Source organism: Abrus precatorius, unplaced genomic scaffold (genome assembly GCF_003935025.1).
Source record: "Abrus precatorius isolate BTA unplaced genomic scaffold, Abrus_2018 Scaffold9, whole genome shotgun sequence".
Classification (NCBI taxonomy): domain Eukaryota; kingdom Viridiplantae; phylum Streptophyta; class Magnoliopsida; order Fabales; family Fabaceae; genus Abrus; species Abrus precatorius.
Genome location: NW_020874439.1, coordinates 25,075,380 through 25,091,553, shown reverse-complemented (window position 1 = coordinate 25,091,553; position 16,174 = coordinate 25,075,380). Strand labels below are relative to the sequence as shown.

General features: G+C 29.8%; 1 protein-coding gene across 1 annotated transcript; it reads right to left on the bottom strand.

Annotated features, from left to right (window-relative positions):
• Window positions 1-236: 236 nt before the first annotated feature.
• Window positions 237-5,646, bottom strand: LOC113851385 (BAG family molecular chaperone regulator 6). The gene is made up of 3 exons (XM_027481849.1): window positions 5,379-5,646; window positions 2,252-4,305; window positions 237-1,841 (listed from the first exon to the last, which is right to left on the bottom strand). The coding sequence occupies exons 2-3, from the start codon at window positions 4,211-4,213 to the stop codon at window positions 435-437; spliced, it is 3,369 nt and encodes a 1,122-aa protein (XP_027337650.1). The 5' UTR covers window positions 4,214-4,305; window positions 5,379-5,646; the 3' UTR covers window positions 237-434.
• Window positions 5,647-16,174: the final 10,528 nt, after the last annotated feature.

Here is a 16,174-nt window from a genome sequence, read left to right as displayed (position 1 = left end):
TAGCAAAAGGAATATAATTTGATGCAATAGAATAGAGGTTTGGGCGTTCTAGATCAGAGCAAGCAAATTTACTTTACTATTTCAATTATAACATCCTTTGCTACTAAGAAAAAAAAAATTAAAATAACCAATTCTGCATTGTTGAGCATCTTATTTGAAATGCTTCTAAGTCATCTAATTAGAAGACTATAAGCTCGAATTTGTTTAGACTTTAGAGGAGATCAACAAATGAATCAGAGAAACAAAATCCTGCTAACATGCTAGATAAGTTCATTTTAGCAGAAAAGCAACTTAACTTCATATCTTCACATTCTCAAGCATGATTATAATATTATACATTATCAGAAAAACAGGACACATACCACACTTCACAACTACAACAAAAAGAGAAGGGAATAGATTACATTACAACAACAATGACTCTCATTAACATATTATTTGGAAGATTTCATGCAAGACATCTTTGAAGTTGCAGGTCTATATCGCTTTGTCTTTAATCGCTTACTCCTGCTCTTAGCTAATTTTTTCTCCAAGTCCTTCACTCTACCAGTCAAATCTGATATTACACTCAACTGTTCATTCCCAGTTTCCAGCAACTTCTTCGTCATCTCCCTTAACTTCTCATTCTCTTCCACTAATTTTGCATCACCATTTAACCCTCCATCACGTTGTGCAACCTTTTCTTCTTTTTCATCTTCTTTGTGCCAGTCATTGATAAGATTGCTTGCTTCCAAGCATGCATCTCCATTTCCTAGTTCATGATCATGAACTTGTGTTATCAAAGATGGAAACTTAGTATCAATTCCAACTTCCTCACATGTCTCACACTTAACCTCTATATCCACTGGTGAATGCTCTTTGAGTTCATCTTCTCTTTGAAATTCAATCTTTACCCAACCATCTGATTCCCCAGAAGATTGCACCTCTTCCTGCTCTTCTTCTTGTGGCTTTTCTGGTTTAGTTTCTTTTACTGTGGAAGAACTTGTTTTCTCATCTGCATTACTTACCCTTTCTTCAGCTGGTAGAACCTCTTCATAAGTTTGAGCTCCATCATAGCTCTCACCTTTAGATTTTTCCAAATCCTCATCAAGTCTCACTGACAACTCTTCAACCCATTCCTCAGTTTCTGCTTGTGCTTCCCCTCTAGAATTATTTGTTTCACCATCCTTTTCATCCTCATCAAGCAATCCTTTTGGTAACTGCATCATTGCATGGATCACCGAACCTAACCCATCATTTGCAGAATCCGTGGCTAGGAGACTTCCAGAACTAACATCATCATGTTCATCCTTTGCAATGCTAACATCATTGATATCTTCATCAATCACTCCCACCGGTAATTCTTCCCAAACAGTCATATCTAGCTTATCAGTCTCAATGGGAATGTTGTTCACCTCTGATTTAACTTCAGGTTCCACAAGCATTTTGTCAGTCTCAGATAGATCACTTGTAAAATTCAATGAATCATTAGCAATAACCACTTGTCTGTTAACTTCATTACCTAAGCCATTTAGTGGTGCAATAAGATTTGTTCCCTCATTTGATGCAACATGAATTGGTGACTGAGATTCACTTGCACCATCACTAGCACGAGGACTTTTGCTGCCATCCTTAATGCCTTCAAATGAATCTACTGGTATTGCAACCTTTTCTTTTTGTTGCTCCTGCACACATTCTTCTTTCTGCATATTCAGTGGTGTGACTTCAATGGGCTTCTCAGCAACGAAATCCTGCATCTGCTGCTGTGTTTTCTTGGCCATTACAGAATCAAGCCGTTCTTGCAAGGTTGTAAGCTCTTTTGCCAGGGATTTTCTGATCTCCCTGAAACTTGGATGCAAACCCTGATATATATGTTAAATGATATGTAAGCATGAAATTGAGCAAGTAAGCAGAACTGTATTGAACATCATAAATAAGATGAACAATAGCTAATAGCTCAGACAAACCACAACCAACAACTCGTATCTGTGCAGATCAAAATGTTTATCTTGGTTCAAGTACAGAACGTCAATGTGCTTCTAAACGGGAAATTAGGCTTGCTAAGTTCATTATCCATATCCATGAATGAACAAATAAAGCTATATTACTAATTTGAATGATATCTAAATTAACCAAGGTTAACTAATAAATACGAAGTGAGAAATTTCAAGTGCACAGTACAAAAGCAAAACAATTACATACTCCAAAGCAATGTCATTATTGACGAGTATAAAAAATGCATTACTAATTTCATCTTAAGTTAATGAAGTACCTGTATAGTATCCAGCTGCAACAGGAGTCTCATTATGGTCTCTCCAATTGCAATTTTTCGCTTCTCATCATTTTGAAGATCAGAAGAGCTCTGGAAAGCTTGAACACAGCCTTGAACATCAGTCACCTCCTTTCTGATTTCATCTATCTGCTTCAATTTCTTCAATGGTTCCCATTTTCTTACTTGATAACCGCGATATGTAGCTTGTATCAAAACAGCAGCATCTGCATCTGACAAAACCCTTCTCTCTTTTTGACCTTTATCAACCGGAATGCTTGTATCCTTCACTTCCCTGACTTCTTGAGTTTCTTCCATCTTATTTTCTTCCCCTTTCTCTACCTTTTTGTCTTCAGTCATATATGTGTCACCATTTGTACAAGTTTCCTTTGTCCCTGTTGGAACTTCACTGGGTATGTTTACATTTACGTGGGTTTGATATCCATCTTTATAATCAGCATCCTTGTTTTCACCTGTCTTATTTTCCATCACCTGAATGGTTTTTACCTTTGGTTCAACTTTCTCACTAGTGTTTGTAGTATTCTGAAGACTAGAATTTGACTGAGCCTTGTTGTCATTCATGTGACAAGAAGGAGTCTTGGATTTTTCACCAGCTGTGGCTTGGGAATGTTCTTCTGAGGAAGGTGGACTTGGGGACCTTGAACTCCCATTACCATTTTTCTTCCTTGGTAGTGGATCAATTCTCAGACAAACAGGAGGTAACTTGGATGCTTTTGATGGAGATGTAGATTGTCTCTTTTTGTCACCAGTGCAAGAGTCCTTCTTTGTAACATTTTCTTCCACTTGATTTGGAGAAACAATCATTTCTTTCTTGCCATTTCCCTGTGAGTCATTTTTTCCTCGATGCAATTCAAGCTGCTTCACAGGGATGCTTCTAGCATTATTCACTTTCTCAACAACATCAGAAGCACCTATATTAGTGGATTCAACATGATTTGATCTTCTTTCATTCATAACACCTTCATCATCATGAGACTTCACTGGAACAGATTTAGATGTATGAAGCACCTCCTCAATGATTTTCGACGATGAAGCGTTCTCATGGTTGCTAGTCTTTCCACTTTCCTCCTGTTTATTGTAGTAAGGCAACCAGAAGATAAATGGGAATTCCGATCTCTTGTGTTCACTTTGGTGCTTTTGATTCATTCTTCCATCTTCTGATTCCTTTCTATTATTGTCAGTTTCCTGGTTATGGTTTCTTGTTCCATATCCATCATGGAACATGCTTGGAGCACCCTTTATATCAAAGGGTAACCATCCATTCCAGACTCTAGGCTCTTGCACTGGCTTCACATTAGCACTAAAATTCTCAGGACTAGTAGGCGTCCTATCATGAGATATCTTGTTTTGCTCACCCCCCTCAGTTGTATTAGGATTTTTCAGCTGTCTATTACTTTTGTACTCTGGTGGAACCCAAACAAAGGGATATGGATAATTCCTGAACTGAATTGGGACCAAATCATCATTCACTTGCTTTCCACCATCAGGTTCATGCGCTTCAATCTTCACACTTTTACCTTCCTTTTGGTTGCATGGTAGATGAGGACACCAACAACAATGATGGTCACGTGGCATATATTTATCATATTCATATCTAGGCAGCTCCATAGTATAATGTGGTTGTGGAGAATAAGGAACATTAAATGGCTCACCATATGCAGGACAACCTCCAGAATAGTACATTGGTGTTGGAGCATGAGGATAAGAAGGCCTATAGCCATAAAAATTTGGGAAATAATTGTGGCCACAACAGAAATGGGGGTGCATAGGGTGCCCATAATTTCCACAGCAAGGCCAATGTTGATCATAAGAAAAGGGTGCTTTGGATGGATCCATATTTATTTGAGGAGGAATAGTCTCAATGCTAGGATGATAACAATGAGGGAAGGGTGTTGGGTTTCTTTGATATGGGTATGAGTCCATGCTTCTGTATGTAGGCATCATGTTTGGTAAGGTTACCAGGCAGAAGTTGGATTTTTATGGGATCAGTAGTTGACCTTGGTAACCTGGATAGTTACTATAATAGTGTGCGAACTCTGTATTTCACAAAAGGACCGTTAAAAAAAGGATTATTATCAAATTCAATACTAATATTAAAGGGAAAATTTATGAGAATGATTTTTAATAAAGGACCAAACACATCACATATGAATTACGTTCATCATAAAGATAAAAAGGAGCAAGAAGCACGAATGAAAGAACATCATTTTCTCACTTCCTTTCAAGCCAGCACAATAGAAAATAAAATCATACATCTAAACATGAAATAAAAGTAATTTCTTCTGAGCAGAAATTACATGTAAGAACTATTCATTTTCTGCGCAAAAAAATATGTTATAGCTTAGCGGTGATCATTTATATGGCACAATACCAAAAGCACAAATCTTTTCCACTGATCCAAACAATGCTAAGTAAAAGAATTTAAAGATCATGTTGAATGCACAAGCAAAACAGGGGAGCTCAATAGAGTTTCCAACCATAAATTAATACCAAAACTCAATTGCTTCACAATCACATCAAATTTCGTTCTCCCGTGAACAAAGGAAATTGATATATTTCTAAAATGTGATATCTATAATTCCGAATTATAATTGCAACGATTATAATAATTGTGCTATAATTGAAGCAATTGCCAAAACTCATTAATGTGTATCAATATCGGAACTAAATACAGTTGATATACCTTAGGTTCAAAATTATGCTTCTTAACCATAACTTAATGTACTCTTTCAAAATAGAAGTACAACACCAAACTGACTATATCCCAGGTAAACGTAAAGGTGATGAAGTCATAAAGAAAATGCATAGATCATGAAGATATGAATTTTTATGCACCATATCCATTAAATGACTTGCTCCCATATCATTCTATAATTCTAGTCTACAACGAACTAAAGTAAATCATTTTCATGCATCACCATGATGCAACTACGAGAAGGGCCTCCCTAGAAAAATGCCAATAACTCAAAACTATCAACAGAACTCCTACATCTTACCAAGAAAACAAAAAAGCTCATGCACTCACATGAAAATACATTATTAATCTCATGTAATGAGTCATTAAAACAATGAATCAAGAGGTACATAGTAGAGGAGAAGAATGACTTACTTTAGAAACAAAACAAGAAGAAAATTTCCAGCCAAACGGTTCCTCACGATCCAAGTGATAAAAGTTGACGGTACAAAATCTAGCCACCAACCCAGAAACTGATAATGATATTGGTTTTCTGTGCGTGTGTGTTGTAATAACAGGTGATCAAAACTCTTCTGAATTAATGAAAATGTCTCAGGGAACGTTACATTTTATATAGGTCAGTTATGCATGATAAAAGAAACAGTTAGACACAAAATCTTTGTCTTCCAGAGATTTCGCGCTTCATCCACCGCTGCATCCAATCTTCTCTAGATTTTCCGTAACGGGTATGGTATGGCCCACGTATTCTAGCCACGTGTCAAAACAATACTTATTTGTGACGCTTATATATATCAGAACCTTCGGGTACTTTTGCGTCAACCTTGTAATTTTCAAACGTAGTATTTTACAATTAAAAAATATTTTATTTATAATTTTTGAAATTTAAACAAGGATATAAAATGGAGAAGACAGTATAGTTTTTATCGATCATTTAAAACTTAAAAGATAAATATAAACGATGATTATAAATTCTTTTTATTTTGTAATTGTTAATTACACTTGTCATTTTTTTAGTTGTCCCATGATCCACACATCTTTGTTTCCTCTCCATATATAGTTATATAATTTCATTAAAAAATGTATTATTATTTTTATTTATTCTCATTTTCATATATTACATTTATATCGCGTCATTTACCAGTGTATTTTTCATGCTTTTGTTTAATAATGCATTACTAATTTACTGTATTGAGTTTGATAATGTTAAGATTCACAGTAGATACAATACATTCTCATTAATAAATAAATTCAATTTAAAGTAGTTAACTTTATCCAAAATATATATCAAAATTTATTTTATTTTATTGTTCTGAACGTCATTGTCTTGGGCCAAGTACGAAGCAAAATATGATGTGCTAATAATGGGCCATTGAATGATGAAATGGTCTTCATTTGGAGTTGATTTTGCAGTCAGTACTGTGAAGCAAGCTGTTCATTGCATTGATAGAAAAAATTGCAGATAGGCCGAAGGCCCACTGGAATCTTTCTTGTAGCCCACATCCATAACCTTAGACTAGGCTATTCGACGACTATTGCATGAAAAACTGATTTTGAATTTACCAAAATTGTGTTAAAATTGATAAACATTTAAAGAATATTGTAAAATGAGTAAAAAAAGTTCCAACTTGGAAGGAAATACAACAGGAATTTCCTTCGAGTTTCGTAACATGGGAAGTGGCAACAAGGGTGCTTTCAACACGACAAAATGCGGAGTTGATGGTCACATGACAGAAACAACTCCCATCTCTGGCTCGAATTCCACAGGGCATGCTCGCTCTGGTTCATGGAAAGCAAAACATACGCATTTGGGTCTGCAATGCAATCGCAAATTCCAAAACTTCACTTTTTCAGGGCACAAGGAATTACGCGCAGATTTATGAGGATCGGCATTTTCCTTTTCTTTTTCTTTCGTAATATTTGAAAATATTAATGTAAGAAATCCGTAAAAATGAAGGGTCAAAAAATGGTGAGGAGTTGCATGGATTGGTTGAAGTGATGGATGTGATTGATTGATTGAAAAGAAAAAGAAGGGTTAGATCGAATAGGGTTACGTAGGGGTGTGTTGATCATTGATGGAGCAATGCAAAGTGATTTCATATCTGACGCATCGGCGCGGGGACTCTCAACTCTGCCTGTCACCCTGCAAACAACCCCTTCCGCTTACGTTAACGCCTTCTACTTTCAAACTACTCACTTCAAATATATCCTTTTTTTATTTTTAAAATAAACATTTTAATATATTCATTATTTATTTTTAATTTTTAATACAAATTTATAATTTTTTATTATCACTGATAAATAAGTTTTTTTATTTTTATAAATATTTTAAATAAATATAAAAACTAACAATGTGTCTGCAACCAAGGGATCTGAACTTCCTACTATTAATCACTCTTATTGTCATAATTAATTTTTACGGCTCATTTCTTTTTTATATTTTATTAATTTTATTGGTTTTAGAAAAGAGAATAAAAGGCTCCTCCTTTTTGTCTTAGGCGAATGGTGATTTCCTTTAGGAGTGTGCATAGATTTGATTTCTCAAAAATTAATTTTAATTTATTTAAAATTTAATTATATGAATTAATATATTTTAATTTTTTTAAAAATTAATTTAAATTTAGTTTTAAAATTTAGATTTGGTTTAAAATTAATTTTAAATTAAGACTATAAATATTTTTTACATTATTATTAAATTATTAAATTTAAAAATATTTAAATTTTATAATAATATAATTTTTTATTTTCATATTAAATTAAATTAATATATATTTACATATATTTTACTTTTTATCATTGATTGTGCAAACTAATTATATAAATTATATTTTAAAATATTTTATTTTATTTTTGAAAATTAGTTTAAAAGTAGTTTTAAAATTTAAAATTAGTTTTAAATTTAATTTTTATTGAAACTAGTTTTAAATTTATTTTTACATTAAATTAATTTTAAATTCAGTTTTAAATTAAATTTTTAAGACAAAACTGATTTTTAATACATTTATGAAAATTTTTTTAAGATAAAACTAATTTATTTTACGCATTAAATTAAATTAGTGTATTTTAAAAAATATTTTAGTAATATTTATTAATTATATTATATTTTATTAAAGTTTATAAAATATTTATTATATTTTTAATTTATAATAAATTAAAATGTATATATATAATTTTATTTTGTATGTACTTTATAATATTTATATATCATTTATATGATATTATACATGTAATTATATTTTTATTAAAATATGCATTTTAATTTATTTAATTTTTATTGATATATTATATTTAATTAATTTTATGATGATATGACATAATAAGTCTCTGTATCTTTATTTTTTATAATATATTATAATATTTTAAATTTATAATTTTATTTAAAATACTTATTTTCTCATACGATGAATGTAATGTATGGTTAATATTTGAAAAAAAAAATTGAAAAAAAATTAAATTAAAATGGTCAACTCAAAATTAATATATGCGAATCTTCAATTATTCTCAACTAGTTATTGAATAAATGTTAAACAAAGATTATGTGGAAGGATGGACTAAAATTATTTTTAATAAAAGTAAATTCAGTTTTATAAAATAAAATTCAAATTATATTTAGACCAAAAATAGAATTGGTTAGATATTTTTCTTTTTTTTTAATTTAGTTTAACTTAAGTTATAAATTGGACTTCTGTATCTAGATTTTTTGTCCACTCCTAATTCACTTTGGTATCAAAAGAGGAATACAAAAATAAAGGAGGTCAGATATTTTAATAAATATTTGTAATTGGTTTATAAATTTAAATAAAAAAAGATTACTTTAATATATATAATTTGTTCGCCTTTAATCAATGTCTCTAAAATTATGTTGGAAATATTTTAAAATTGTTGAAAAGTTAAATTGAAGAGGGAGCCACATGTAAGAACATGTGGCTTGCATTTCAACATAAGAGGGAAGACTTTTTCTTCTCTCATACAATTGTCAACAGAGGCAAGTAATTTTTGGTGCATAGATGGAGGCTACAAACTAGCTATGGTGAAAATGAGTGGTAAGAACATGTGCATTGAGAGCATTGAGTTGCCTATAAATAGGCCTCATTACATTGGCTGAACACATAACAAGCATCCCAAGCAATCAACGAGATAGTAGTCAATAAGAAGCAGAAAAATAGAAATTAGTTTAGCTTCTTGGTGTATTTGGGTTGTGGGCTGTGAGTGAGTTTGAGAGTATTTTGTAAACACTAGTGTATTTCTTTTCTCCTAGTAAAATATCTGCAGTAATTCAGAGATGTAAGCATTATTGGCCGAACTCCGTTATCAATTTGATGTGTCCAATTATTCCGCTTTTATTTTACTTTCACAGATCCGACTTCATGAAAAATTCAGCGTATTTTTCTCAACAAAAATAACATAAAATCTTACATTGCCTGTAAACTTTGGTTTTCAGTGGTTGAAATCGGTGTATTTTTACTTATCGCCTTACATGCATGATTAAGGACTCTTCAGAGATTTTTCAACCTTTTTTCGATTTTAGATAGCGTCCAAACACATTCTATATCATCTCTCTTAACATTTTGTGGTCTCCAACAGTTTTTACTAATATTATCAAATGAAAGCAAATATTATAAATAATTTTTATAAAAATATTCCAATCCAAATGCACACTAATTTTGTGATGAATTTCATTGTTCTTTTGCAAAATCTTAGAAAAAGTTGATATAAAAATTGTGTTCACCCTATAGACCACTAAAAGCCTTCTCTCTGATTTTGTGGCTATGGCTCTGTTAATCTTAATATCCATTATAAAGACTTTAATTTGAAAACTTGCAATTGATCAACCTCTCACTTGAAGCATAAGAAAATTGCAACTCGGTGCACTGTATATTATTTTAGGAAAACACCAAATAATGCTACAACAATATTAGTTAAAGAATAAAAATAAAATATTTTATTAAGAATATAAAAATAGACTCACTCCCATATTTTAAGTATATTTTAATATAATTTATAATAAAAAATATTATTTATTAATTTTATTTTAAAGGTATTGGTTACCAACACCCATTCCTTTATTAATTTATACTTTTTATATCCTCCATTTTCATTTGTAATAGGTTAGTTCAAGCTTTTTTTTAGAGGGTATAATTTTTAAAAATTACTTTCTTAAAAATAATAAAAATTCAAAATAAAATATTAAAATGGATAATTACTTTTTACAATAAAAAATTATATAAATGTTAAAACAAAATAAGTCGCATAATTAGAGTGTGTCACTTCAGATGTTTCAAAAAGTGGAGTATAATTGTTTTAATTTTTTACTAAAAATATATATTTCTAAAAAATACAGATATGATTTTGATATATAATAATGAATAATATTATAAGTTAAGAATAAAACAATTTTTTATGTGAACATTATATGATTTTGATATATACTACCTATAGACTATGCTTACGTGTTATATATATATATATAACTCAATTCATTAATATAATGCGTCGCTTTCATGATACGTCGATCCAACCAAAACTGAATATTTGCTGATACGCTTGGATATGCAACTATATACTTTTTCTTTAGAATACAATTAATTTCCAATCACATGAATTGGAACTTCCACATATATTCTGTCCCAACAGATTAAAAATGCGTCCAAGAGCTTATAATTTACCCATTACATGTATGAATCATATTTGTTGTTGTTGTTCAATCACATCCTATCCGACCATGCAATGCGCGCAACTCAGGAAAAGAAGTGGCACTTTTTCGCTTACTCTCAGCACATGGGGTAATTGGTACCATTCAGCAGGTTCAAACTAATAATAGAAATGCCACAGATGATCGAATAGATGTGCAGCTACAAACTGGGGGAGCAAAACCATGTAGCCAAACTATTTCCCCTGCAAAACCTCAATCATTGGATGGGTTTAGCTATGCCTCATGGCCCACAACCATCAATAATGTCAACCCCATCCAAAGCATGCCCACTATGCACATTATTATAATTAAGCTTGGATCAGTTCACTTGGATATACCTTTCTAAAGCTATAGAATAGGTTATTTCATATTAGAATATTTTCTTTTTCTAGATTACTTGGAAAACATTTGGTTTCTTTCACCCATTCAGCCATGAAATAACCAAACGTGTGCATATTTATATCACATGAAAGAAGGGTCAAGGGGTACTAGATAGTACCTTTTTTTTCCTTTTGGCTTTAACCTATAATTTCACAAGACTGTGAGATTAATTATTAAATATATTATTTTTAAATTTTGTTTGTGTTTATTTGATGAGGCTTGAAATTGACTGAAGTAGTTTTAAACAATAGGGCGCGGCTGATGCAGTGACGACATGTACTTTTGTAGGCCGATGAGATCAGAAAACAATTATGTGAATTCAACGACCCTTTGATGAAACACAGTTGTGAAAGGTTCTTTAATTAAGGTTATAACTGTGACACCTACACAACAATTAAGTCTCTTCTTATTACACACAACACCAAAACCCACCTAACCATGATTTCAATTAAATCACTTTTTGGATTTTTCCTGCTACGCTGCCTCCGCAGCCTCGTCACAATCACCAAAGGTGCTACTCCGACAAACACCCATGACACAACAAATATTGTCCACATCTAATAACATTGCTTTCGTTGTCTTCGTCACTTTAAGATTGCACGTGTCCTTTGCTTAAGATAATACGAAAATTACCAATTTCAACTCTTAAATTTGGTGCATTTCATTTTCATATTTTAGAATTTTAATTCTTTTAGTTTTTAGTCTTTTATTTTGATAATTTCTTATTTTCGTTCCCTTCCGTTAATTTAACAAATAAAAAATTATAATTTATCATTTTTTATACTAAAATTTCACAAAATTACACAAATGAAAAGCCAAAAATATATAGCATCAACTACTTCTTTTTAGTTTCAACTGAACCCACCCATAAGTTCAACTACTTCAATAACTTGTCTATAAAGGTTGTTTATTAGGAGTCTTTAAAGTGTCAAATTAAAGTTCAGGACATATTTATAAAACAAAAAAAATTTATTTAGTCTTATTCTTATATTACTTCTAACAAGTAAGTTTCCCATGTAATATGGAGAGTCGTACGTCCTTAGTTTTCATAAATTCAATTTTAACTTGTTAGAGAGCAAATGTTTTCATTATTCTGGAGCTGTAACTTTTGCAGCTGGTTATTGACGTTAAGGTGTACTCTTTCTTCTCACCTGACTATTGAATGGGATTCAATGTAACATGTAAATTTTAAATGACAATTCAGATTTCAGAAAGATTTTTTTTTTCTTTTCTGTGATCTAAGTATGCACTTGCTTGCATGTTAAAAAAATATGTTTTTTTTTTGTTACAGTATATATAAATTAGAGAAAATATTGTACTTTTTAAATTTTTTAAAATATTTTAAAATTAAAAAATATTTATATCTTTTAAATAAATCGCTAATTATATTATTTATTAATATAAATTTAACGATTATAATTATTTTATATATAAAAAAACTTAAAATATTTTAAAGTGGTAATTGCTTTTTTAGAGTGTTGTGCCTAGTTAATTGTTACTAGAGGATGACACCGCCTATCTTATATTATATTTGCCCTATATTAGTAAGTGACTGGGTGGCATTAGAGTGCCATAGTGCTGAGCTTTTCACCTGTAAGTGTGCCGCAATATTTCTCTGGGGTACAGGTGAGTGTATAAAAAAATTTATATTGAATAATTGTCATAAAATTAAAAATATATTAAAATTTTAAATAGTTATTAATAATTTTAATTGTATAATAATTTATAATTAAATGGTTTTTTTAAAAAAATTACACTGTCAATACAGTGCAGTCAAATTCTTTTAATTTTAACTAGAGAAGAGAAAGTTCGTTTTGTTCTATTTTATTCACTTACCAAACACTATTTAGGTTTTTTTTTATTCTATCTTTGACTAGGATCAATTTAAAAAAAAAAACTAATGATTTTTCAAGTCTTTGAAAAGTTAAAAAAATGTTTTTTAAAAATAATTAAATAAATTAAACTAAACACAAGTTAAGATGTAATGTTTTGTAGTAGAGAAAATTATTATAACAGGGTCATTATTAAAAGTGATTGCTTATCAGGCAAGGTTTTGTAATTTTAGTAATCGTATGGTGTTAAACAAAAAAAAAATTAAATAAATATTATTAATGTGCAATAATAGTTATTAGAGAGACTAAATTGACGAGTGCTTTTCACTTATAAAAAAAAAGAAAAGCTGGCACATATACTATTTTCAATTCTTGTATTTGAATAGTACAATTAAGTAACGAGGGAATAGAATAAGTAGTAATGATTTAAGATTTATATATATAACAAAATTAAACCAATTCTTATTAAATTATGTATTTATCAAATTGTGTAATAATTAACTCGTGTTATTGAAATCGGGTATATATAATAGTGTTTTTTTCTTTTAATGATTCAAACTCAACGTTGTTGAATGGTTTTGGCTTTATTAATATTTTTGGTAAATTGATTTTATTCGTATTTTCTTAATTAAAAGTGTAAACAGTCTTGAAAATTTTCAATGATTATAAATTTAATGAACTGTACCAAAAGAAGAATCAATATGAGAGAAATCTCTGTGGGCCATTGAGATCAATGTTACGCAGTCGGAATTTTTCAATTTGACAATTTCGGAGGAGATATTTATACATAATGGCGAAATAAAGAAAAATTTCTTATTTTGCTATGACACCTTCAACTACTCAATGCTGAATGCAAATGTTTCAATTCCTACAAGTTTGTCGTTTTTATGCTTTAGGATATAGATCTTTTTAATTGACAGTGTCTTCAGTGTGTTTTATCACTCTTATTCCTCTTACCCCACTCATTGTTTGTATGTTGCAGAATTTCATTTACAACTTTTTGTAGATTTCTTTTAGCCTCTAACAACATGCATGTCATCTTTGATGGAAAAATGTGCAGAGAAAGTTATGGTCACAATGTTAAAGTTACAACATGTTGACAAATTTGTTATTGATTTCAAAATTAAAGTTGTTCAACATGGTAATTAATAAAAGAAAAAGTGTGGCTTTTTTAGGTGTTTTCAGAGTTGCATTGTCACTGTTGTACCAGTAAAAGTGATCTCCATACTATTTATATAAAATTGAATCGTTGAAAATGTCAGCATTTAGTGACTACTGAATAATTTCTTTGACGAAACTTTTATCTTAACCCCTGATGTTTCTATTGCAAGTTGAGTTGTTTCTTAAACTAAATGAAATTATATTATAAATTATTTAATTTTTATTATCACTTAAACATTAATTACATGACGTGTAATATTTGATGATAATAACGTGATATCCTAATACAACTTAACATATAAAAAGATCATAATATCATTTTATTTAATTTAAAAAATAATTTGAGTTACCCTAAAAGTATTGAAGATTAAATGATTTCTTTTGAATCTGTTTAGACTTAGTGTTGTAAATACTCATTGTAAATTAATTCATACATCCTTTATATTTAATGGATTGCTATAGAAGTAGGAAGTCACGTTAAGAAAATTTTCATATCTTCATTTCTATATACATACTCAACTCAGACCTTAAGTAGATAAACATCATCAATTAAAGTTTTATCTCAATAATTTCTCTCACACACATATATTGATAAGAATTAGGAAGAATATTTTATAAACTTGTGGAAGACTTAAAACTGAGTTGAACATACCAAAATGTTGAGTTCTGGCTCCTAAGTTTTCTCACGACACTATAATTTTTATAGTTAGACAAAATATTTGAAAAGAAAATTGGTGTTAAAGGCCAATCTTTTTTTTAATTTATAAATTTTTAAAAAATAATTTAATACATAATAGTGATGAAATATACAGAAAATTCACTAATTTGTTATATTTTATAATTTAATATGAAATATTTTTAAATTTTTAATTGAGTTAAATAATTTTACATAATATTTTATAATTAACAATGAAAATATATTTAAATATTTTTATTGAATTATTATATATTTTAATTTAAACTAATTAATTATATTTTTTAATTAATTTTAACCTTTAATGTTAAATTATATATTATACTTTAAATGTTAGGATTACAAAATTTTAGAGTTGAGATTAAAGAAACAAAAAAAATACTTCAACAAAATTGTGTTAGAGAGGATGGGTTGTGTTCCAACAGAAACATAGGTTACTTACATGGGTTATGTAAAAATTAAAGTTTTAAAAATATTATTTATTGTAGATTTTTAATTATTTAATTCTTTTAAAGTGTTTTTATCTTTTCCCCTGTACCTTTTCACGTACAAAGCAAAAAAGTCATGATATCTAATTCGAGTCTAGTCAATTTTCTGTCATTTTCTCAATATATATTGCTCTAATATCACTTCGTATGTACATTTCTCTTGCATGGATATATATTTATCTTAACTTTTTCACTTCTATTACTTTTTTTTATCATTATTTTGGAACTCAACGTTCACTTTTATGAAATAATGGATCGTATAAATATTTGACAAAATATCTTCTTGAGTTTAGTAGTTGACTAAAGAGAACACTGCAAATAAACAATGATGTTTTAAAACTCTTTAATTTGGTGGACTGTAGAAGCTTCAAAATCATAAATGTTAATCTGACTTCTTTGGTACCCAAATATTATTCTACAAGGCCATGAACTTCCATTCTAGGTTATGACTTGTGCTTTTGGTTTCCAATGGATTATCATGTACGTGGGTATTACCCTTTCTGCTTGACCCTTAAACCTGTAAAGTATCTAATGGGTTACCCTTTAAACTATTGAACAGTATTGAATTGTCTCTTCTCTCTGACTTTTCACTTCCACTAACATCGTTCTTCAAGATGGTACCAATTCCTGTCATTCATGAGCTGTTGTAGAACTTGAAAGGCATGCTCAACTGAAAAGTTTAAATAAAGTCAACTCAGTAAATCAAGTACTCAAAATAAAAAGCCCCAATCAAGTTGATATCCTGTTGTTTTCACCTGGCCTTGATGCATGTCACCTTTTGCAGGGACCAAGTTTTCGAAAGACAACAAATTAAAACTGAGAAAGGGGGGAAGAAATAAGTACAATGTTATGTAAACAATTTTTTGGAATATTATGTAAATAATTTAATTTTGATGTACTTTAATATAAAAGTTTGTATACTGTCAATTAATTAGAATATACGATAAATGAGTTTTAAATTAATT

What these genes read in the sequence shown, in the direction of transcription:
- LOC113851385 (XM_027481849.1), bottom strand. Translation starts at nt 4,213, where the DNA reads ATGATGCCTACATACAGAAGCATGGACTCATACCCATATCAAAGAAAC. An exon ending in TGCAGCTGGATACTATACAG is followed by an intron (nt 1,842 to 2,251) that starts GTACTTCATTAA and finishes CATATATATCAG; the next exon opens with GGTTTGCATCCAAGTTTCAG.